The sequence below is a fragment of the Sylvia atricapilla genome, chromosome 14 (assembly GCF_009819655.1).
Source record: "Sylvia atricapilla isolate bSylAtr1 chromosome 14, bSylAtr1.pri, whole genome shotgun sequence".
Lineage (NCBI taxonomy): Eukaryota > Metazoa > Chordata > Aves > Passeriformes > Sylviidae > Sylvia > Sylvia atricapilla.
In genome coordinates, this window is record NC_089153.1 from 17,901,022 (window position 1) to 17,924,517 (window position 23,496).

Below are 23,496 nucleotides of genomic sequence, written 5' to 3' on the forward strand. Positions count from 1 at the left end.
GCTGGGACACCGCAGGGACGAGCAGGGGACAGACTGGGACACTGCAGGGATGAGCAGGGAACAGTCTGGGGCTGGGACACCGCAGGGACGAGCAGGGGACAGACTGGGACACCGCAGGGATGAGCATCCCCAGGGGCCAGCCTGGGACACTGCAGGGCTCCCTGGCTCCCTGCCGGAGCCTCCGAGGGGACAGCTCTGCAGGACCTGCTGCTGTGTCCCACAGCTCCCGTCCCGAGCCGTGTGTGTCCTCCGGCAGCCTTTCCAAACTGCCAGCCGCGGGAAAGCAGCAGAAACACAAGGTTTCCTTTTGCTTGGATTCCCATCACTGCCCGGAGTTTAATAGCAGACCAGTCTCGGCTTGGTTTGGCTCCTCGGGCCGGGGCCCAGCGCTGTGTCGCGGGGTGAGAGGAGGAGGATGAGGATGAGGAGGAGGCAGGCAGTGCGAGGAGCGGTGTTCCCGGGAGCCTGACCCCGCTGTGTTCCCCACGAGGGTCCCCCCCGGCCCCACGCAGCACAGGGGGGACCCTCGGCGTCCCGCTCCTCTGGCTCCGTTTGTGCGCCAGATGTGGAGCCAGATGTTGGCGCTGCCGTGTCCGCCCGCTGGCAGCCGGGGGATGCCCGGACCCTGCTGCTGCCCGAGCAGCACCGCCACCTCCCGGGCACGGCTGTCACCTCCCCGGGACAGCCTGCAGGGTGAATTTATTCCTTTTCTTGATTTTCTGGTCCTTCTTGGGCACCGCTGTCACCTCCCCGGGACAGCCTGCAGGGTGAATTTATTCCTTTTCTTGATTTTATTTTATAGTTCCTCCCGGGCACGGCTGTCACCTCCCCGGGACAGCTTGCAGGGTGAATTTATTTCTTTTCTTTATTTTCTGGTCCTTCTTGGGCACCGCTGTCACCTCCCCGGGACAGCCCGCGGGGTGAATTTATTTATTTTCTTTATTTTATTTTCTGGTTCCTCCCGGGCACCCCTGTCACCTCCCCGGGACAGCCTGCGGGGTGAATTTATTTCTTTTCTTTATTTTATTTTATAGTTCCTCCCGGGCACCACTGTCACCTCCCCGGGACAGCCTGCGGGGTGAATTTATTCCTTTTCTTGATTTTATTTTATAGTTCCTCCCGGGCACCGCTGTCACCTCCCCGGGACAGCCTGCGGGATGAGGTTCTTTCTTTTCTTCATTCCCTGGTGCCTCCTGCCCAGCAAGCCTGGCCCAGCACCCTCGGGCTCCCAGCACTTACTGGGAGAGATATTTAGGTGTAACGATTTTATTAAGTCTCATACTTCTCCGTTTTTGCCCCTCAGCCCGAGGTGAGGGTGCTTTCCCCGGCCAATGCCTTGTCCCTCAGCTGAAGCCATCCCTGCGGTTTCCCGGGGTGATTCCCAGGCCGGGTGCTGACTTTTCCCCAGCCGGGTGTCAGGCTGTACCTGCGGGGGCGTTTTGGGAGCAGCAGAAGCCTGACCAGAGAGTGCCCTGGCTTAATGAGGGGTTGCGAGACAGCCCAGCTAAATCCAGCATCACACGGTCCAGCTTTCCAGTTTAATTAGACACCCGCTTCCCCCGCTCATGCGTTAATTCCCTTTTTGACCGGAGTGACAGCCCAGGCTCTCACAGGGAAGGCGACTGCTGTGTTTAAGACAAGTGTGGGTGTTGTTGGCTGCCCACATCCCCCTGTCTTGCCCAGCTCTGTGTTTGGGATTCCGTGCTGGGCCCACCAGAGCAGCTGAGGCAGGCAGTGGTTGGGTGCCTCTGTTGGCGCAGGGGAGCAGCTGGGAGCTGCAGGATCGGCAGAATCCGCCTTTCCCCTCCATTCCCTCGTGGATCCCACGGGTGGGAAGCAGCTCTGAGGGCTGTAAGGGAGGTGTAAGGGCCTGGCACACGCCCCTTCCCAGCCGTGGCTCCACCATTCCCCCGTTTGCCCGGGAGCCTGGCAGTACAGAGATGCTGTCAGCGCTGGGGAGAAGGTCTGCGAGTGCAGAAGTTCAGGAGTTCAGTAATTAGCAGAGCAATTGTAAAGCGCAGCAATTAGTGGCTAATTGCTGGAGCAGAAATATGCGAGGCAGAGTGCCTTTTATTCCTCCCTCCATGTGGGACGGCTGATCCTGGGTTTGCTGGGGCAGGGAGCACTTGTGTCTCGTCCCTGTCCTTGATGGCAGCATAAGACAGGGGGGAAATGATTAAGATGAAGGATGATATATTTAGATCTGATATTAGAGAGAAATTCTTCCCCGTGAGGCCCTGGCACAGGTTTTCCAGTGGAGCAGTGGGTGCTCTGGGTGGAGCACGGCACTGTGGTGTTCTGGGGATGTCCTCAGCTGGCAGGAGTGGCTTTGAGCTGCCCTCAGGCTGTTTGGGAGATGTGCCTTGTGCCAGCAGTGGGGAAACAGCTCCACAGGGGGTTTGGGAGCCACCAAAGGGGCCTCAGTGCCATTTTTAGAGCCCATTTAGCCACACCCAGAGGCAGTGGGAGAAATCCTTCTGGGAATGAGGGTAATGCTCTGCCACCCTTGTGCAGCCCCTTGCTCACACCAGCCACTGCCACTGCCCCATTCTCACTGGGACAGCCTCAAGGTGCCTGGAACTACTTTTGAACAGCCCGTAGAAGAGACGTATTTACTTAATAAATAAACACAAATAACATATGGCAGGTACTAGCACGAAATACACGCTACTGATGTTGTGAGGGAGGCCAAGGTGTGAGGCTGGAGCTCTGCCGAGTTCAGTTGACATGTTCAGCTGGCACTTTCCAGGCTGGCCCTGGCTAAGGACTGATGGTGCTACCTGGAATTGCTCCAGGGCGTGTCAGAAGCTACACACCTGGATGGATAAATGTATTTACGCACAGGATCCTGGGAGGCTTTGCCTTAGAAATCCTGGGGACACAAAACGTGCACTTCTCTGGGAACTGGCGTGACCCTTGGGCACATTTTTGGGTGCCTGCCCAGGGCAGTCCTGGGAGCTGCAGCTCATGGCACACATGGCACACGGCTGAGGGTCACAGCACACATGGCACACACATGGCACACACATGGCACACACGGCTGAGGGTCATGGCACACACATGGCACATAGCTGAGGGTCATGGCACACACATGGCACACACATGGCACACACGGCTGAGGGTCATGGCACACATGGCACACGGCTGAGGGTCATGGCACACATGGCACACACATGGCACACACAGCTCAGGGTGATGGCACACACATGGCACACAGTTCAGGGTCATGGCACACACGGGCACACAGTTCAGGGTCATGGCACACATGGCACACAGCTCAGGGTCATGGCACACACATGGCACATAGCTGAGGGTCATGGCACACATGGCACACACGGCTCAGGGTCATGGCACACATGGCACACAGCTCAGGGTGATGGCACACACGGCACACACAGCTCAGGGTCATGGCACACACGGGCACACAGCTCAGGGTGATGGCACACACATGGCACACAGCTCAGGGTGATGGCACACACATGGCACACACAGCTCAGGGTCATGGCACACACATGGCACACACAGCTCAGGGTCATGGCACACACATGGCACACAGCTCAGGGTGATGGCACACGTGGCACACAGCTGAGGGCAGGGGGAGATGTGGTCCCGTGGACCTTGGGAGGTGTCACCCCCTCATCTCTGCAAAGCTTCGTGCAGAGCAAAGGGGCTCTGCTTTGGCTGGATTTGGCAAAGCCTTGACCTAAAGCTCGGAGCTCTGATGAGCTCTAGGGAGGCAGCAGCAGCTGGGTTTTGGGATTTGGGGTCGTCTCTGAGCTTTGGGGCTGGTTCTCAGTCGGCTGAGACGGGCAGGGGCAGGAAGAGGATCGCCTTCTGGCCATAGTGAGTCCTCGGGCCCAGCTTGCTGTTCCCGTTCTTCTTCAGCCCCACAAACCAGTTCTTGTCCGCGTGCAGTTTGGACACGTAGGTGTTGTAATGGTTTTCCTCGAGCCTTTCCAGGAACAGGCACTCCTCACCCAGTAACTGCTGGAAGAGAGCCCGGGGAAGGGAGAGTGAGCCAGTGCCACGGGGATGTTCCTGATGTGACAATCCCAGCTCCTCTCTAAGATGCCATCCAGACCCACCTCTGGGATTCCCACACCCCAGTAAAGCTCATGTTTAAACCGTGGGGTAGGTGGCCTTGGTTTACTCCCCTGGGCCACTCCTGTAACGAGGTGTCTGTGACCTGGGAATTTGAACTGGCAGTGCCCAGTCAGCCCTGTGCTCCAGGAGCTGCTCCTGGCCCTGGGCTGTGTGGGGGCAGCTGCGGGCTCAGAGCACACAACCAGAATGGTTTGGGTTGGAAAAGGCCTTAAAGACCATCAAACTCCAGCCCCCTTGTCTTGGGCAGGGACACCTACACCAGGCGGCAGCTGCTGCTCCGGGTATGAAACACAACATCCATCAAGTGTCCGATAGGAAACACAATGTTTGTCAGCGGCAGGGCAGTAAACGGCGTTATTTGGGAATTTATTTACTTCCCCCAAAACAGAGCCAGCTGCGGAGCGGCCGTGCAGCTGCCAGAATCACCAATGGAGCCTAATTAATGCCTGTGCTGTGCATTTCTCAGTGTGAGACTGCTGCAGGCCCCCAGCCCTGTCCGTGCCTCACCCCGGGGATGCCCCACTTACAGAGCCATAGAGCAGCCCGTTGGTGTCCATGGCCAGGTACTGCCCCGACTGCGTGCTCCTGATGTGCACCACGCCCACGCTCTCTGCACTCAGCTGCAGCTGAACTGCCAGGGAAAAACAAAACAACGGTGAGAGGAAAATAGGAAAAAGAGGAGGGAAAGCGCTGCCAGGAAGGTTAGTGGGGTATGTTGTTGAAGTCTGGCTTATAAAGAGTTTATAGGAAACAGTACAGCGTGTAATAAAAGTGTCTCCTCGTACCCTCTTCTTCAAAGAAATCCCACAGCCATCCTCTGGGAACCAAAGAGCAATTTTTCCCCTCTTTTACATCAAAGGAAGGGCAGCCTTTTGGTTACGATGCTGGAACGGGACACAGGAGATTGGGGTTTTAATTCTGGCTCTAATTTACAAATTTCTCATGTGGTTTGACAAGACACTTAAGGAGTGACACATGAAGAAGTATTTTGAGAGCTGAGCCAGGGCTGGGCAGCTGCAGATGCCTGCACTGCAAACCCCTGATCCAAAGCATCCCATCCAGCTGTCAGCTGCAGCTGCATTTATCCAGTGTGCTGTGGATGGAGAATGGGGAAACAGAAAAGGCTGTGGCTGCAGTCACAGTGACTTGCACATTCCAGCTCTTCCCAGTGATCCTTCCCATCTCGCAGGCAGCTTTTTTCCCCTAAGATTTATAACAGCAATATTTAGGTTGGTTGGAATGAAGCATGAACGGATGTCTTGGCTCCAGCTCCTTCCTTCCTGTTTATATTTAATTTATTTATCTTTATTTAGATGAGGTAAAAGGCAATGTTACCTCTTGGCCTGGTGGAACACCCATTCCAGCAAAATCTTTGCTTTAATGGTTTCACATTCTTCATTTTTGGCATTTCCTGCTCAGCAAATGATGGTTAATTAGGAAATTGTGTGGGTGCAGGTTTGCAGGAGTACTCGGCCCCTGTGCATGCCTGGTTTAGGCTGGGAATGTGCCCTGGGAAAACCCCAGCCCACCTGCATGCCCTGAGGAGCAGTCCAGGGAGAAAAGAGGAAAATGGGGTGAAAATTATGATAGTTCTCTGAAAAGAGGGGAGTGAGGGACCCTCCTGCTGCCAGTGGGCACGTTGAGGGTTTTGGCCTCCGAGGGAGGGAGAACAGTGGGTCCAGAGGAAGGAGCTTGTGCACTAAATTCTTACAGGTTCTCTTACAGGTCTGTGCAGAGATTTCCTTCCATGAAGTAACGGGCTGAAAACAAGAAAATGGGACTTTTTGTAGAGATGAGCATGAGCTTCATCCTGGAGGATCTGCAGTGTCCAGGTAGGCTTTCTTTCCATTCCTTGGTGCAAGCTTGGAACACCCACGTAGAGGATGTGGGAAATGGATCCTGACATGGGGCTGGACAACAAAGGCTCAGAGAGAGTGACTCCTCCTGCTCTTCCTAGAGATCCTCCCTGATTCTGAGGCCATTTAAGAGAAGAATAAGAGTTCTCCCTATTTGTCTGGAACAAAAAGCACGTGGGCAGGGGCTGTTTGCAGAGCACCAGTGCAGCTGGAGCCCTGCTGGTCCCCACTGCCCTCCCAATGACCAGGGGTATTGCTGTGTCTTGTCCCTCCCTGGGGCTGGCAGGTGGCTGTCCCAGCTGGGTGACAACACCAGTGATGCTCTGGGCTGCTCCTCTCGCACCCCAGCAGTGATGCTGAGCTGCTCCATCATTTCCCAGCTGCAGTGGCAGGAGCGTGGGCACCCACGGGTGCTCAGAGCAGGCTACATCTCATCAAGGCTGCTCTGCTGGCACACAGCCCTTCCAGGAGTTCCCTCTGTAAATATTAGTGTGTTCCTACCTCCCAGTTTATGAGATGGTTTACAGGAGGCTCCTTTCTGGCAGAGCTTTGCAAACACGTGGCCCCAGGCCAGCAGCCAGGGAGGTGGGAGTGTGCTGGATGCAGGAGACCTGCCTGCACTCCCTGCCCACGTGCGGGTGCAGCCGTGGGGACCGCTCCAAGGGGATGGATTTGCTTTTCCAGAGGGAAAAGGACTGGGCTGGGTGACAGCATCCGTGCCGTGGGACAGCAGCTTGAGACGGGGCACAGGAGTGGTGCTCACGTCCTTGGTGACTCCCCATGTCCCAGGAGATGCCATCCTGATCCTGACCTCTCCTTCTGACTCCAGCAAAACCTCTGGAAACGCTGCAGAGACGCTGCCTGAGCTCAGAGCACCTCTCCTGGTGTCTGTGAGCCCAGCAGTGTCTCTGGCAGATCCTTTGGGTCACCGTCCACCTTCCCCAGGTTTTGAGGGTTACATGCCGGCTTTATTCCTGGCTGGAGGCTGGAGCTGCAGGCTGTGTTTCTCCAGCCTCAGGGAGCTCACCTTTATCCCTCCCCCAGCACAGGGTTTGTAATTAAAACTGGGCTCTAAACTGCCTGTCATTGAAACAACAATAGCCAGAGGAAAGGTTCAGTTTGGGGGCAGAGGCCACGCGTGCTGTTTGCGGTTTAAAGAAAATAAAAGTGCTTTTCTTAGCACTTTGTAAGGCTGGCTTGGCTCCTCGCAGCCCTTCCTTCTGACGAGACAGGAGCCTGGCAGGTGCCGGTGCCGTTCCAGTAAATGTTCCGGGTCTGGTGCACCCAGAGGTGGCTGCCAAGAGCCCAGCGCAGGGAGCCGTGCAGGAGATGTGCTGTGTGAGCCCCAGCTCTCCTGGGCGGTGAGTTAAAAAATCCTCTGAAGGGTGTTTGGTAATGCAAGAGCACAAAAAAACCCATCAAATTCCCGAGGATTCCTGGGCGGGACAAGCGGTGGCGTTTGCTGGAGCAGCTGCTCCCAGCAGAGGTCCCAATGTCCCTCCGGCTGGAGCCACCAGGGCACCGCCTGCCGCGATGGGGACAGCGGAGGGGACACCGTGGCACGGGTGACCTGTCAACTGGCTGTGGCACACGGATGGCAAACAAAGACAGGCTCCAGCCGTGCTGTGTGTGTGTGGGATGGCCTGAGCCCTCCCTGCCAGGGCCAGCTGTGTCCCCAACCCTGCCGTGTCCCCAGCCGTGTCCCCAGCCGTGTCCCCAACCCTGCCGTGTCCCCAACCCTGCCGTGTCCCCAGCCGTGTCCCCTGCCGTGTCCCCAACCCTGCCGTGTCCCCAACCCTGCCGTGTCCCCAGCCGTGTCCCCAACCCTGCCGTGTCCCCTGCCATGTCCCCTGCCGTGTCCGCAGCCCTGCCGTGTCCCCAGCCCCGCCTTGTCCCCTGCCGTGTCCCCAGCCCTGCCGTGTCCCCCACTCTGCTGTGTCCCCAGCGCTGCAGTGTCCCCTGCCGTGTCCCCAGCCGTGTCCCCTGCTGTGTCCCCTGCTGTGTCCCCAGCGCTGCAGTGTCCCCTGCCGTGTCACCTGCCGTGTCCCCAGCGCTGCCGTGTCCCCAGCCCTGCCGTGTCCCCAGCCGTGTCCCCTGCAGTGTCCCCCACCCTGCCATGTCCCCCACCCTGCCATGTCCCCCACCCTGCCGTGTCCCCAGCCGTGTCCCCAGCCGTGTCCCCAGCCGTGTCCTCAGCCGTGTCCCCAACCCTGCCGTGTCCCCAGCCGTGTCCCCTGCTGTGTCCCCTGCTGTGTCCCCAGCGCTGCAGTGTCCCCAGCCGTGTCCCCAGCCGTGTCCCCTCTCTGTCCCGCCGCCCACGAGCTGAAGCCAGTGGCGGACTGACCCCTGTTCACACAGCTGACACCTCCGCTGTGACAGCAGCCACCCCACCCCCGCCCTGCTCCGTGTGCCACCCCCATGCGTGTGTCCCCGGGGAGGTGTCCTGTCCCACGGCCACTCACTGTGCTGGTCGCTGCGGTCCCTGGTGCCATCCACGGTGCCGTCGGGGAGGATGCGCAGGAAATGGCCCCCGTTGCTGCAGTACAGCAGTTTGGGTTTCTTGTAGTTGCCCGAGGGCAGGTTGAACTTCTCGGTGAGCGCCGTGAAGGTGGTGATTTCCCCCTCGGCCATCCCGCAGCCGGTGGCAGGGCCGGGCTGTAAGAGAGGTGACAGCGGGGGTGACACCGAGTGCCAGCCTTTAAAGGCAGCGGGAGGAAGGGAGGGGGCCCGGGGGTCGCCGGGGGACCGGGGGCAGGTGATTCACAGCCCGAGGTGATGCTCCCCCGGCGTGGGAGGCTGTCTCCTGCCGGGGTGGGGCTGCCCAGGAGCGACTCTCGTCCTTTTAATTTTATCGCAGCCAATTCTGGTTTTGTTCTCCTGTCTATTGACGTGCGCGCTAAAATTATACCCTCAGAAAAGCAGCTTGGAAAACACCCAGCGTCTGATTGGAAGCCACAGGAGGCGGGAAGGGAGCCCAGGTAAAAGTCTCTCTGCGCTATTATAACTCTCCAACACAATTATGAGCAGGAATTGCAACCCCCACTGCAGGTCAGGTAGTAAATATCGCTCATCTCTTGGCACTCTGCGGCTCACCTGGCCCGGGAACACACACGGAAAAGGTCAGGACACACGTTCGATGTGCTGGGAGATGAGCAGGAACTTTCACTGCCTGGGTAAATGAGCAGATTTACCCAGGCAGTGACCAAGAATTTTGAGTCTAGGATGTACCATGAATCAACCAGCAGCATCTCAGTGCCTAAAGAGGCTCCCAGAGAGCAGGAGAGGGGCTTGGGTCAAGGATCTGGAGTGACAGGACACAAGGAATCGCCTCCCCTGCCAGAGGGGAGGGTTACATGAGATATTGGGAAGAAATCCTCCCCTGTGAGGGTGGGCAGGGCTGGCACAGGTGCCCAGAGCAGCTGTGGTGCCCCTGGAGCCCTGGCAGTGCCCAAGGCCAGGCTGGATGGGCTTGGGTTAAGCTGGTCTAATGAAAGATCATATCGAAACCTCCTTTTGCTGGAGATTGTGGTGACAATCCATGTGTGTGCCAAAACCTGGAGGCATCACCAGGCCGAGCAGGGAAAGATGCTGTGGATGTTGGAGGCTGAGAAGTGAGAAGTGCTGCCGCAGAAGTGCCCTTGCAGAGGTGGCATCAGGAGATGGGGCCACAGTCCCACAGATATTCCAGCTACTGCCATGTTTTCAGCCTAGAAACTATATTTAAAATGTCCCACGAATTCATTCTATCTTCCATACACAGAAAATGCATGTAGAGTTCTGTAGTGCTTGGAGAGAAGTGGATTTATGAACAGGAAAAGACATGGCACAGAATAAATCTAGATACAGGAAATCGCTTTAAATGTCACGTATTCCCACAGCTATATTATGGAAAATATTTTACAGTCACTGTTTATATGTGTTTATAGGTTGTAAAAATGTCTTTTTAGCAGTGAGTTGTGCTACTGGTGCCTTGGGATGGAGCCAGTACCACACTGTGTGGGTTTGCTGTGGTGCTTGGAGTGCCCTGGCAGATACTGAGGGTGGCAGCTCTGCAGCACACACACTCACACACAGAGAATTTCCAAACACTTGGCTCTAAACTCTTCACAAACAGCAAAGGTAGCTGCAAGAAGGGGAAGCTGCACCTGGAAATGGATCCCAGACGCCTGCAGAGAGTAAAAACCTCTGCAAGTTGGATTGTTAAAGCTGAACCCCTGGAGATAAAGGCTGTGCTGTTGGTGAGAGCACCTCCTGCCATTGCAGCAACTCTGGTTTGGACACAGACTTCAGCCCAGGCTCTCAGACGCCCCATTTGACACAAACTGGGATTTTGGGTGCTCCTTTCTGGAATGACAACACAGGCCAGCCCCCATCTATTGCCATGAGGTTGGAGATGCAGCCTCAGAAGCTCTGTGGCTCTTGGTGGTTTCCAAAGCAGGTGGTGCCAAACACAGACTCAACATCGTTTTTTAACACCATTGCCAGGTGAAATTATTTCTTAGAGCGTCTGGTCCCTACATTTATTTTTCTCTCATCATACTTTTCATGCAGTAGTTCAGTTTCCTTGCCAACTGCCAGGAAAGCCCCCAAGTCACCCAGGGTGGCACACAGGGCTCTGCTCCTCCACTGAGCTTTAATCAAGATCAGCAGCACTGGGTAATTTCCTAGAACCAAAGCTTTTCCTGAACCTTTATCTGAGGGTAAAAGACACCCAGAAGTCTCCTGGGTTGATGATGGGTGGTATTGAGAAGCAAACATCCCAGATCCACGAGCTCTGAGCAGGATCTCAGCAAATTCTGCAGCCAGCAGGAGTGAGGAGCAGGCTGGATGCTACCCTCAGGGTCTCAGGGCATCTCCAGACAGCTTGACCAGAGCAGCTCAACTGGAAACAGCTTTCCTCATCACTTATGTCCTCTAGGGTTATTTTTGCTATTTTTAGGAAGGCTCCAGTGCTTGCCAGCTGCCCTGACTGCCCCAGAAATCTCACTGAACACTTTTCCACTGCTCTTGTCTCCCCGTGCTCAATACTATCGCTCTCCTCAGACTTTATGGCCGTGGAGTTGTTCCTCTACAAACACCACCCCTCATGGCCCCACCATTGCACTTTTGGCAGGAACATGTTAGGGCTTTATGGGAATTAAAAAGCACGAGTGAGAGAGAGAACCTGAACCAAAGACAACATAAAGGGCCTTATGTCTTTGGGTAGAAGCCCAACAGTGCTATTAAATAGCTCAAAGCAGAACAGAAATATGCAAAGCTGAGAGACACCACACTCCAGTGGTTATTTGGTGCCCCATGGAGAGAGGCAAACGTTCCAAGGGGAGATTGCTGCTAGAGGAGAATGGCTGCTGACCCCACCAGTGACACCAGGATTTGGAGCTGAGCTGGAGTCTGCTTGTCCAAGAGCAGCAGTGTTTGTGGCTCCTCTTTCCTCCAGCTCTGTGTAACAGCCTGAGAGAAATCCCCCAGCCAGCTGCATCCCTGGGAGCTGCACCCAGGACACCAGCTCCAGGACAGCCCCAGCTCCATCTGCAGTGTGGGCAGCTGAGGACACCCAGCTCTTTCTCCTGGGTGGAGATGTCAGCACCCCAAAGGCTCAGAAAGAATTTCTGAAGGTAAAAAAAAGCCTGAAGAAACGAGTTAAAGGCGAATGTTCATCTGATCCAGGTCCTGCTGCGCCGTGGTGGCTGCGCTGTGCTGCTCCCTGCAGCTCTGAGGGAGAGGAGCCCAGCTGGAATAGCTGTGAAATTCTGAGAAGTTTGGGGTCAGCTCCAAACTTTATCACTGGCCAAACCAGTGGCTTTGATGTGAAATCCCAAACTCTGCGAGGATCTGACTCGGAGCATCGAGGGCTGGCTGTGCTGCCAACGTGTGTGAGCTCTGAAACAACAGCACGCACTGGGGAGGAGTGGGCACCTCTTCCCTCTGCTGTAAAGCTGATGCTGATTTCACTACACGGCACTTGTTTGCATGACAAAGGTGGTGTGGATGGAAAAGTGGGGGATTCTTAATGGTCCAAAAGTTTTGTTGCATGTCAGAATTGCCAGAAACTTTTGTGGCTTTTTTTTTTTTTTTTTTAATAGCTCCTGTGGCACAAATTTAATTGTGGCATATTTAATTTGTGGCCAGCAAAGACTCAAGCCAGAGGCAGCCAGCTAAGGTGAGCCTTTTTTCCTTAGGTTTGAAATACCTGGCTACTACATGGAGTAGAAGTATCTCACCTACTGGGTTAAAACCAGATTGGATTGGCTCAAATACATCAAGATTGTCCTTGGCTTTGGACACAATTTTTTATGTAAGGTTGGAAGGAAAGGGTCTGCATGGCCTCTGAGTGGCCACGGTGATGAAAAGAGCAGTTAATCACAGTTGTCATTTAGATGATCACCTAAGATCACACAGAGAATTCCAGAGAGATGAGAAGCTGCTAAACCCAGGAGTCTCCTGAGGTTTAGTCCAACTCCAGTTAATGAGATCCGCGTCTCCTGAACCTGGCTCTGGTGAGTTCAGTGGAAACACTCCAGTTGGTTTCACTTTGGGAAGTGTTATTTTCTCCATTAAAGCAGAAATCCAGGACGTGTGACTCAGCTGGGATCAGACAGCATCACCTCCTGATGGGCTCCCTTCCCATTCCCACTGCTGACTGCAGCCACCTGCACAGAGCAGCCCCTCCCAGGCACTTCAGACACTCCATATGGGAATGGGAAGCATTTACAACAGGTAGAACATTTTTAAGGAATTCAGGCTCTGAGTTGCCTTTCCCGGGGGTTCCTGTGGGCTTTGGGGTGACCTGAGATCTGCCTGGGCACGTGGAACAAACACCCCTCAGAGAAACAGGGATTTTATCCATCATAACTTTTAGAGAACCATTTCATGGGGTGGATTTCTTCATCCAGGAGAGGGTTAGACACCAGGCAGAGGTTTCCTCATGCTCTGGTTGCTGCAGGAGCAGCTCGGTGGGTCTGGGGTTATCATCAGCATGGGTTGGCCTCCCGAGGGCTGGCAGTGCAAGGCACAGCTCGAATTCCTTGGGCTCTACATCCTCTTAGAAGGACTTAATAAATGATTAGGCAAAGCATATGATAAATATGTAATAGATCACCCTGTGAGTATCAGTGGAATGCACTGGCTCGTTTCTAGTCTTGTTTATGGCCAGGTGATTTTATCTCTAGTGATGTGATTAACTGCTTAATGAAATATTTATCAGCCAGATTTGACCCTTGGCAAGTGGAATGTGTTGAGTGAAGTGTGACCGAAAGCATAAAAGCCAATTTAAGTAAGGCCTGCTGTCATCATCTCCTGCTCTCCAGCAGGAATCAGCCATCCCCCTCAGCCACAGCGGATCACTGCACAGGGAAAGGGTGCCCTTTCCCTCTCCCAGGCCAGTGCAAACATCGTCCCTGCTCCTGTGCACGCTGAGCTGGCCGGGAGCAGCCACCAACAGGTGCCACGAGTGACACCAGTCCCATCCCTGTCCCCCGAGGGGGATGGCTCTGTGCTGCCGAGGCTGCTGAGGACTCAGGGACCATGCACCGGGCACAGGAACCTTGTTTGGGGTTTGCCACCCTGGTTATGGGCAGGGCTGTGGGTGCCTCTCCTCCCTGGCTGTGCCTGTGCTTGGGAAAGGAGCCTGGAGAGGGGAGCTGCAGCTGGGAAAGGGTTGGCTGCACTGTTTTGTGATGGTATGAAAACCCCTGGGGCAGGGGACACTCCGTGTGCCCTTGGCTCCTGCCCAGCAGCCCCCAGACTGGGGGGGCCCTGCAGTGGGGTCCCTTCCCTGCCCAGCACCTGGGGACAGGAGGTAAAGCTGGTGGCACTCCAGCCGGCTCCCCAGTGTCCCCACCCCTGCCAGCCAGCCCCGGTGTCTGTGCAGGAGCCTGGGCACAGTCAGGGCACAGAGCCTGGCTGTGGCTGTCTGGGCTGCCACCGCAGGTGTGGCTGCCCCACACGCCCACGGACAGACAGACGGACAGACGGATGGATGATGCCCAGTGACAAACTGCAGCCCCAGAAGCTCCTCTGTGCTGTTAATCCAGGCAGTGCTGTGGCTCTGCTGCTGCACCCTGTCCCATGTGAGCCCTCCAGTCCCAGCCCCGTGGAGGGACGTGCCTGTCACTCTGTCCTGGTCACCCTGGGCCAGCCCTCAGCATCCCCTCGGTGCTCAGACGGCTCCAACACCTCCCAGGCTGCTGCTGCTGCTCATGGGGCTGGAACTGGGAGCAAAGAGCAGGAATGCTCCCACGGTGTCAGGCAGTTCCTGCAGCTGAAGGGTGGCCAAGCCCAGCCAAGGGTTGGCTCCAGCTTCAAACCTGGGGTTTGAGTTTGGGTTCAGCCTTTGTACCCTGTCCTTCCCCAGAGAAGCAGGGGATGCTGGAATCGGGGGTTTCATCTCCAGGCCAAGTGAAACCCCACATCCATCCTGGTGGTTAACCATCAGTAGACATATCATCGCTCAGAAATCCCACTTCCTCCAGCACAGCCTCGCTCTGGGCTGCTCCACGGAAAATCACTTGGTTTCTGGGTTCACCATAAGCTCAGCAATGATTTCCTATGAAAATGTGCAGGCAGTCAATGGTGTTCATCCTGCAGTGTTTGTGTAAGGGCTATACAGCTGCTCTTTTTAACATCTGAGTAAGACTGGCTGGAAGAATCCTGTTCTTAATTCTGTTGCCCAATGTCTTATTTTAAATTCAGTCTCTAGAACCCCTGGATGCTGACTCCTGGTTTTTTTCCTCCAAGCTGCCTGAGTAAGGAGCTTAAGCTGTTGCTCAATAACAGCGAGATAAAAGCTTGAGTTAATAGTGGCTATTACCAGGAAAATCCTCCAATAAATAATAATTTTCTTATCTGCATGACTTTGGGACTGGGGAAAATGCCTTCCAGTGAAAAGCTGCATCATGTAGGAGTGGGCAAAGAGTGTTTCAGATGAAAGATCAGAGTAAGGCCAGCTCAGGCTGAATCGTGTTAAATGCAGAAAAGACCCTGGAATTAGTGTGGCTAAGGAGTCACTGCAGTAAACTAAGGAGAGCAGCTCTGCACCTCCGCCTCTTGTGGTCTGTAGAGCCAGACAGGTCACTGCTTCGGTCTGTGTTCTCCAGGCACAAACTGGGGAATTCTCACTTGTGGCAGGGGGCGGCTCTGGAGCTCATGGAGCTCTCTGTGTCACCCTCAGCTCTGGCCCAGGAAGGAGCCTGAGTCACTCACTGGGGAAGGTACAGCCCAAATTCTGGCTCTGCTGTCCCAGACAGGGACACAAGGAGCCACCTGTGTCCCTGCAGGGCTGGGCACCTGTTTGGTCCTTGCTGTGACATGTGTGACCACAGGCTGTGTGCCAGCAGCAGGAGCAGGCAGAGCTGCCACCCTGCTCCAAGGAAAACAGAGCCCTGCCTCGGGTTTCCATTACAGAACCCTCGGAGGGAAGGGGATGTTTTTCGGATGCTCTTCTGCCCCTTCTCATCTCTGTAAACAACAAAGCACCACAAAGGGCACAGTGCAGGGCAGAAGGCTGCAATTTTGACAAGCTGCTGAGCCTCAGCCCCCGAGGTCTCACCCACGCTGGCTATTTCCAGCTCCCCAGTGGGCAGTTGAGAGACACCGCGGCGTTTGTTGTGCCCCGTGTTTCCACAGCTGCTTCAGGGGAAGGCTGTGGGCCCACAGGGATGCAGCCAAGGATCATGGTTTGGGTTGGAAGGGACTTTAAAACTCATCCAGTGCCACCCCTGCCATGACAGGGACACCTTCCACTGTCCCAGGCTGCTCCAAGCCCCAGTGTCCAGCCTGACCTTGGGCACTGCCAGGGCTCCAGGGGCAGCCAGAGCTGCTCTGCTGTGAGGCTGGTGACAATCAAGACAGAAAGATGCCCTGGATTAACTAAGTAGGAAAAAAACCCCAAAAACACACTAAACGAAAAATGTTTGGTCTCCCAGGCAGAGTGTGGGGCTCAGCAGTTGCTGTGCCCCTGCCTGGGGGTGCCACAACCAGAACCCCGACGGGTTTTACCTTTTCCTTACTCGTGAGCTGCACATTCAGCCCTGCACTGGGGGCCCCAGGGAGCCAGTGAGCATCCCCTGTGGTTTGTGGGGGATGCACAGGGCGGGTGGGAGCTCCAGGATGCCCGTTTGGAGTCTGGCAGCCAGTACTTTTCCCATCAAGTGGAAGTTTTTGTGAGCACGCTGCAGCAATAGGAATACTAAGGAAGGGGAAGGGAGGGTACTTTACTTGGTGTTAAGTACTTGTACTTTATGTCCAAGATTTGACCTTCAATAGAGAATCAAGTATCAAGGGGGATGGAAATTCCACCGGCAAAAGCCCACAGTTGGGTAGTTTTGTTTACAACACCCACGTGTCCTGTGGGGCTGTGCAGCAGATGGATCTCTCTGGGAAGGCAAGGGACCTCTCGGAGGGACACATAACTGGAGTGGGGGAAAGCAGGGCAGCCTTGGGGATGCAGGAGTGGCCCTGTGCCAGGTCTGGGAATTTGGAAATGCATGGAGGGGACAGCGTGGGACACGTCCTGTTTGGGTGGCACAGGGATGCAGCATCTCCCTGATCTCCCAGTGTGTGCCAGGGAGAGGGGCAGGCAGCAGATGGCTTGTCTGGCACTGAGCTCCCTGATCAGCATCATTTCCAGGGGGTTATGGCGTGCAGAGAGTGTCTGGGATGAGCAAACAGCTCGGGTCTGGAGTTCATCTCGGGATGCACAGAGCAGGATTTGTCACGGTAAAGATCTCCCCCTCCTGTCTGCCCCGGAGCAGAGAAGGGAAACCACTCCTCAGGCTCCTGCTCTTGTTCTGTGACCTGAGCACGGGGCAGAAAATCTCAGAGTGCAGCTGCTGGGGGGACTGTGGCCCAAGGAGGGCAGCAGGCTGGGGGAGCTGGGCTGGGAATACCCCGTGGGACCAGCATCCAGCAGGGTGGGCACCGTGCCCCTCACAGGGGTCACTGCCAGGCTGGCTGCCCCTTGGGGGCTCTAACAGACCTGTGGATGTGGCTCTTGGGGACACGGGTCAGTGGTGGCCTTGGCAGTGCTGGGGGAATGGTTGGGCTGCATGATTTGAGAGGGGTTTTCCAAATTAAACAGCTCTTGGGTTCTGTGGTTCTGCAGGAACAGGATCCCTGCACAGGTCAGAGCTGGCAAGGCTGGTCTGAGGTGCCACAGGCACATTTACCAGCCCTGGAGCTGTGGAAAGGAGAGATCCGAGATCAAGGCTGCCACACAGATCTAAATTAAGAGCCAGGAGCAAGGACAGACTTTGTGAGCAGCAGTGGGCCGTGAGTCACGGCTGAACTGTGTGTCCAGACTGCTGTGGGCAGTGGGCAAACCCTCGGAGGATGGCTCAGGGCACACAGCACCACTCCCAAAAGGAGTCTGAAGGGGACAAAAGGGTTTCAGTCGCCATGCCATGAGTCAGTGGTACCTGGGCACCCTGAGAAGCCCCTTCTGCCCTGTGCTCAGGGACAGCTGCAGGCTTTGATGCTGTGGCCTTGGGAACCTGCCTGTGGGATCCCAGCTCGGTGCTTTCCCCAGCAGCCCTCTCGGTCTGGGGCTTTCCCCGGCCAGGGGAGGGAGTCTGGGGGTAGGGAAAGAACTAACAGAAAGGGAAAGGGGCTCTGAGCTCACTCAAAGGGGTTCTTCTGAGCTCACTTCTGAGTTAGGAGCCAGCAGAATGGGGTTTGTGACCTGATTAAAACCGAGGTAAATGGTGCTGTGCTGGGGTTAATAGAACTTTATTTAGCATTGGCTATGTATTAGCTTGTTCTTGAAGGGAATTCCTAAACATTAACCTGCCACTGTGAGAGTCTGTCTCAGCCTTTCTCTGCCACCTTCAGCAGATGGAAATGAATAAACCTTTTTAATTCAATGTTTTAGAGAGAGAAGCAGGACCTGTGGCAGTCAGTTCTGTCCCTGCTGGGGCCAGGTGCAGAGTGTCTGTGTCTCCTCAGGGCTGGAGGCCAGAGCTGCCTCAAATCCAGGCATGAGGCACAAGTCCCCATCCCGTGGTGGGCAGTGCCACCCTCCCTGTTAAACACTGACAGATTCTGGGGAATATAAAACTGCAAGTCACCAATTGCTGCTGCAGCTGCTCTGCGTGGCCCTGGCCTCTGCTTTCCTCCTCCAACAGCTTCAAACCAACAGATTCTGATGTTGGAAACGAGGGAAGAAATAGGAACTGAGCACTGAGTCAGGCACCTTTCAAACACAGGGGGAGAGGGAGGATTCCTGCCTCCACAGCAGAGACCAGGACACAGCCATTGTGTCACTGAACTGGTTTTCAACAAATCCTTCTGCAAAGAGATTTTCATTGTGAGGTTTCTATTTGAAAGACAGACCCAGCCAGACCCAAGCTCCACGATAATCCCCCTCAGCTCTGCACTGACAGACAATGGACACAGGATTCCTAAAAATGCCCCAGCGGTGAGTCAGTGCCCACTGTGCCCAGGAGGGAGAAGTGCTGGTACCCAGGGGCAGCCCAGGAGGTCAGGGCAGCCTTTATCTCCCTGGAATATACTTTTTTTCCCCCATGGAATATTTACTAAAAGGGTTTATAAGATCCAGTGCAAGTGCTAATGTGTTTTGAAGGCAATAAAGAAGTGGCAAAAAAAAAAAAAAAAAAAGGACGGAATAAGAAGGCTGAAAGAGAAATGGGGGCTAAAGGTGAGAAGGAGGCTGGAAAAGAATTGGAGTCACAAAACTGAGGAGAAAAAAAAAGTAAAGGCTGAAGCGTGCAAGAGAAAAAAAATGGTTGATCAGAAATAAAAACAGGAACAGAAAACACAGAGACTGCAAAAGGGTAGAGGGCCAAGAAAGGGCGAGAGGGTGAGAGAAATGCAGAGGCTGAGAAGGGCAGGAGGCCAAAATAAAGTGGGAGGCCAAAGGAAAAGTAGAGACAAAAAAACCTGGAGGGTGAAAAGGGCTGGGAGGCTGAGGAGGCACATGAGAGTACGGGAGGATCTGCCCAAAGAGGGGTCTAAAGTTTAATGGGTTCCTCAGGCAGGCCAGGCCTGAGCGGTGATAAGGCAGCACAATGTCCAATTGTTCTCCCTGCACACCGGGTCAGCCCGGCTTCCTCCGTGCTGGGATCTGCAGGAACACACACTTTGGCTTTGGGCTGCCCAGAGCTGGGCTCTGCCCAGACCCAGAGCTCTGCAAGCCCTTTGGATAAACTCTCCTTCCCAGCTCCACCCCAGCCCAGGGGATGAACTTCTCCTCCCGAGCTCCCTAAATGACTTTGGCCTTCCTCCCACTGCTCAGACCTTGATCTTCCTCCCAGCTGAGGCAGCTCCTCATGCAGCTGGCTCAGGCTCCTTATTCCCCACTGTGCCCAGGACGCCCAGCACGGTGGGGACAGGGACCTGTTGTTGTCACAGGGCACAGGGGCATGTTGCTGCCCTGTCAGGGGTGTCACCCTCGCTAAACGGCCCAAAGGAGCCAAGAGACTGCAGTGCTGGCAAAGGCAGGGGGCAGTGAGGACCATGACCCCCGGGGCCATGCAGAGTCTCAGCCTGACACCTGCACCTCCAGCCGGGGACATTCGAGCCTGCAGGAATTTGTCTTTGTGTTTGGCATCTTTGGTTTGGCTGAGAGAGCAGCCCACAGCTCAGAGCTGTGTTAGTGATGAGGAGTTTTGGCTGTCAGGTTCATCAGGATAATCCCTGTGGTGTTATTTCAGTCATAAATCATGGAATCATCACAGACTGGTTTGGGTTGGAAGGGACCTTAAAACTCATCCACCCTGCCATGGGCAGGGACACCTTCCACTGTCCCAGGCTGCTCCATCCCCTGTCCAGTCTGGCCTTGGACACTGCCAGGGATGGGGCATCCCTAACCACACTTAATTGCCCAGAGAAGCTGCGGCTTCTCCAAACCATTCTATGGTTCTATGACTTATTTATTTTGCATCAAAAATGAACCATTTATAGTGCTGTGTCACTGCACCAATTTTCCTTTCTGTTTGTTGTTCTGTCTGGGGTTTTTTTTAGTTGGTTTTGTTTGGGGTATTTTTTTAATGGTCCAAATATTGTGTTTTGCCGTTTAAAATGTTTGAGGCTTAATATATTTAAATTCAAATTCCGATCTGGGCTTCTGCTTCTACCCAGAGCTCCAGGTGAATTTGCAGTAATTTGGAGATTGTCACTCGGAATGGTGCTGAGCCACTCCTCCCTGCCAGGATTTGGGGGCACCTGCAGGGTTTTTGGGGGGAGTTTGTCCCATCTGGGGGGAGCAGCACCCTGCCCCCCTAAAGCTGTCCCCGGGGAAGAGACCTGCTGCCTCTGCACATCCCAGCCCGACCCTGGTCGGAACCTCCCTGTGCCCCTGAGCACCCCGAGGGCTCTGTGGAGGTGGCAGAACACCTCTGGGTATCCGCGGAGCATCCGGGAGCATCCCCAGGGGATCCCGAGCCTCCCGCGGGACCCCGCGCCGTGGGGTGTGTCCGGCCATCCCCTGGGTGTCCGGGGGGCTCAGTCCCGTGGGGCTCAGCCCCGCTCCTGCCCGGCCCCGCCGCCCCTCGCCCCGCACCTACCGGCGGCTGCTCGCTGCTCCCGGTGCGGCTCCGAGGGCGCGGGGAGCAGCGGGATGGAACACTGCGAGCGGGGATGGTGATGGGGAGGATGAGGAGGAGCTGCCTGGGGGCGGGGGAGCGGCGGGAGGATGCGGGGGGGGAACGGGGAGGCTGCTCACATCCAGCCCCGCAGCGGGGCCGGGGGCTGCGGCTGATCCCCCCGGGCGCCAGGAGCGGATAAAACCCCCCAGAAACCGGAGCAGCATCGGCTTTCCTGTCCCTCGCCTCTCCCTTCCCCTCCCCACGACATTCCTGCGGCTCTGGGTGTCTCAGTGCCCTGCGGGAAGGCGATGACCTTCCTCATCCCGGTCACCCCCGAGCGCCCCGGCCAGCGGGGACGGGGTCCCTGCGGTCCCTTGGGGATCCCTGCCGTCCTTTGGGGGTCCCTGCCGTCCTTTGGTGGTCCCTGCCGTCCCTTGGGGGTCCCTGCCGTCCTTTGGTGGTCCCTGCCGTCCTTTGGGGGTCCCTGCGGTCCCTTGGTGGTCCCTGCCGTCCCCAGGGGCACCCCCAGGGCTGTTCAGGCACGGCTGCCTTCCCGCTGGCACCGGGAGAGCCTGGCCTTAAAAGCCGAAGCGCCGGGGGAGCGCTGTCAGCCGGATAAAATACAGCTCCTGTCCCCAGGGATGGCGCTGGAGCCTGGTGGCGGTGCTGGCTCTGCCCGGGGCTGTGCCGGGGCATTGGCCCCGCTGGGGGCTCGGGGGTTTTGGGGTGCTCTGGGGGCTCGGGGGTTTTGGGGGGCTCTGGGGGCTCGGGGGTTTTGGGGCGCTCTGGGGGCTCTGGGGGTGCCGGGGTGGGCTCAGGTCGGGGTGCGGCTGTGTCATCTGCGAGGTCGCTGCCGCAGCACTAATGAAGCCCTAATGAAGCCCTAATGAAGCCCTAATGAAGCCCGAGCGGTGATTTCAGCGCTTGGCCGGGCTCCACGAGCGCTTTGATGTGGCGGTGTTGAGGCTGCGTTATCTGAAGCTGGCTCAGAATAGGCTTTTAGCGGCGGCTCACGCGGAGCTGTGTGTTTGGACAGGCATTCCGGCTGGAAATGCCGCAGCCCCGGCGTTTGGATCAAACATTCCCCAGCTCACTGTGCTCACCAGCTCCGGCTGGGGACAGCTCCCCGAGCTCCGCACAGCGCACGTGGATTCGGAGCTTTCCGGACGTATCCATCCACATTTCTCCCCCTCTTTGTTTTTAAAAATCCCGCCCAAGATTTCCTCTTGCTTTCTCAGAAAATAAAAAATAGATATAGATAAACATTTCTGAGTCTAAGAGGAGAACAGGGTTGGCTTTGCCTCAGGCTCTCCGGGACCAAAGGCATGGGGTGGTGAGGAAGATTAGGAAATACTGGTCCGTTTTCTCACCCCAGGGACCACTCCCCACAGCCCAGCCCTCCCCACTGCCCCGCCTGCGGCTGGCACTCGGCAGCCCCGCTGCGGTGCTTGGCAGACGGTGTCCTGCCAAATTTGTGTCCTTTCTGCCTGTCCCGAGGGCTGGTGGCCCCGGGATGGAGCCAAGAGCCGGAGCGACGCAGACACAGAGCAAACATGGACTTGGGCAGCGGGATCTGCGCCGGGCACGAGGGACAGGAGGGCTGGCCAAAACCCAGAAACCGCCAGTGCTGCATGGCCCCTGCGAGAGCCAGAGGGATGGGGACACTGGGGGGGGGTGGGGACACTGCAGGGATGGGGTGAATATAGGGATGGGGACACTGCAGGGGTGGGGACACTGCGGGGATGGGGACACTGCAGGGATGGGACACTGCAGGGATGGGGGCACTGCAGGGATGGGGTGAATATAGGGATGGGGACACTGCAGGGATGGGGACACTGCAGGGATGGGGGACACTGCAGGGATGGGGGACACTGCAGGGATGGGACACTGCAGAGATGGGGTCTGTTCAGAGGTGGTGGCACTGCCATGACAACGACTCTGCCTTCCCCCCTGCCCTCCCCAGTCCTGCCCTGCCCGGGCAGTGCCAGCAGCACCTGCAGCAGGTGCCTGCAGGTATTTCTCAGGTGATATTATTTCTCAGGTGATATTATTTCTCAGGTGATATTATTTCTCAGGTGATATTTCTCAGGTGGTATTTCTCAGGCTCTCAGGATGAGTTTGATGGGTGGCTGCTGCCCCAGTTCCTCTCCTGCCCCTGTCTGTGGTGAGGGACGTGCTCACCTCCCTGCCTGGAGCGCCCACCAGCCCCTGGGCTCCGGGTCCCGTCAGTGACACCTCCCGGTGCCCCAGGCACACAGGCAGCGCCTCCTCATCCCCCAAACCACGGCCCCACAGCAGAGACAACCTAAACAGAACTTCCTGCCCGTTCGGAGTGAGACCCAGGAGATGCTGGGCTTTGGTTCCACCCCTCCTGAAGCGATATTCCCCGATGCCTCAGCCCAGTAGGAGCTGGGAACAGCCCCAGAGCGGAGAGCCCCCTCCTGCCTGCTGCCAGCTCCCTGCCAGAGCCGGCCAGAGGAAAAGGGGACCGCAGGTTGTCCCTCAGCACCACACACGTGGCCGAGCTGCCGAGCCCTGGCAGGAGTTCAGGAACCTGCCGCAAACCCTGCGGGCCAGGACTGCAAAGCCCCGGGAGCCCGTGCCGCTGTGCCGGGCTGGGAGGCGCGGGATGCTGCCGGAGACACTCACCTGAGGTCAGGGCTGGGCGCCGGGGACAGCCGGGGGACAGCCGGGGACAGCCGGGGGACAGCCGGGGGACAGCCGGGGGACAGCCGGGGACAGCCGGGGACAGCCGGGGACAGCGGCGCTGACCTGCCCGGGTGGGCAGGGATGTGCTGGGGTGACGCTGCCCCTCGCCCCACGTCCCGGAGCCGGGCAGCTCCTGCCGGGATCACTCGCCCCGCGGAGCGGCCCCGCCGGCGGCCGGCGGCTCCGCGCCCGCATAGGACAGGGAAGTATGGATGGATAATCCCTTCGCCTTGCTATTTTTTTCCTCTCATGTGATCTTGTTTTTGGACGGCTATTTTGGGGCTGGA

General features: G+C 56.5%; 1 protein-coding gene across 1 annotated transcript; it reads right to left on the reverse strand.

Annotated features, from left to right (window-relative positions):
• Positions 1-3,185: 3,185 nt before the first annotated feature.
• FGF1 (fibroblast growth factor 1) lies at positions 3,186-23,170 on the reverse strand. Its single transcript, XM_066329449.1, has 4 exons — positions 23,150-23,170; positions 8,423-8,615; positions 4,632-4,735; positions 3,186-3,987 (listed from the first exon to the last, which is right to left on the reverse strand). The coding sequence occupies exons 2-4, from the start codon at positions 8,589-8,591 to the stop codon at positions 3,793-3,795; spliced, it is 468 nt and encodes a 155-aa protein (XP_066185546.1). The 5' UTR covers positions 8,592-8,615; positions 23,150-23,170; the 3' UTR covers positions 3,186-3,792.
• Positions 23,171-23,496: the final 326 nt, after the last annotated feature.

Coding starts and splice junctions, on each gene's coding strand:
- FGF1 (XM_066329449.1), bottom strand. CDS start 8,591: ATGGCCGAGGGGGAAATCACCACCTTCACGGCGCTCACCGAGAAGTTC. Junction 4,736..8,422: donor GGACCGCAGCGACCAGCACA/GTGAGTGGCCGT, acceptor TTTCCCTGGCAG/TTCAGCTGCAGCTGAGTGCA. Junction 3,988..4,631: donor ACGGGCTGCTCTATGGCTCT/GTAAGTGGGGCA, acceptor GCTCTCTTCCAG/CAGTTACTGGGTGAGGAGTG.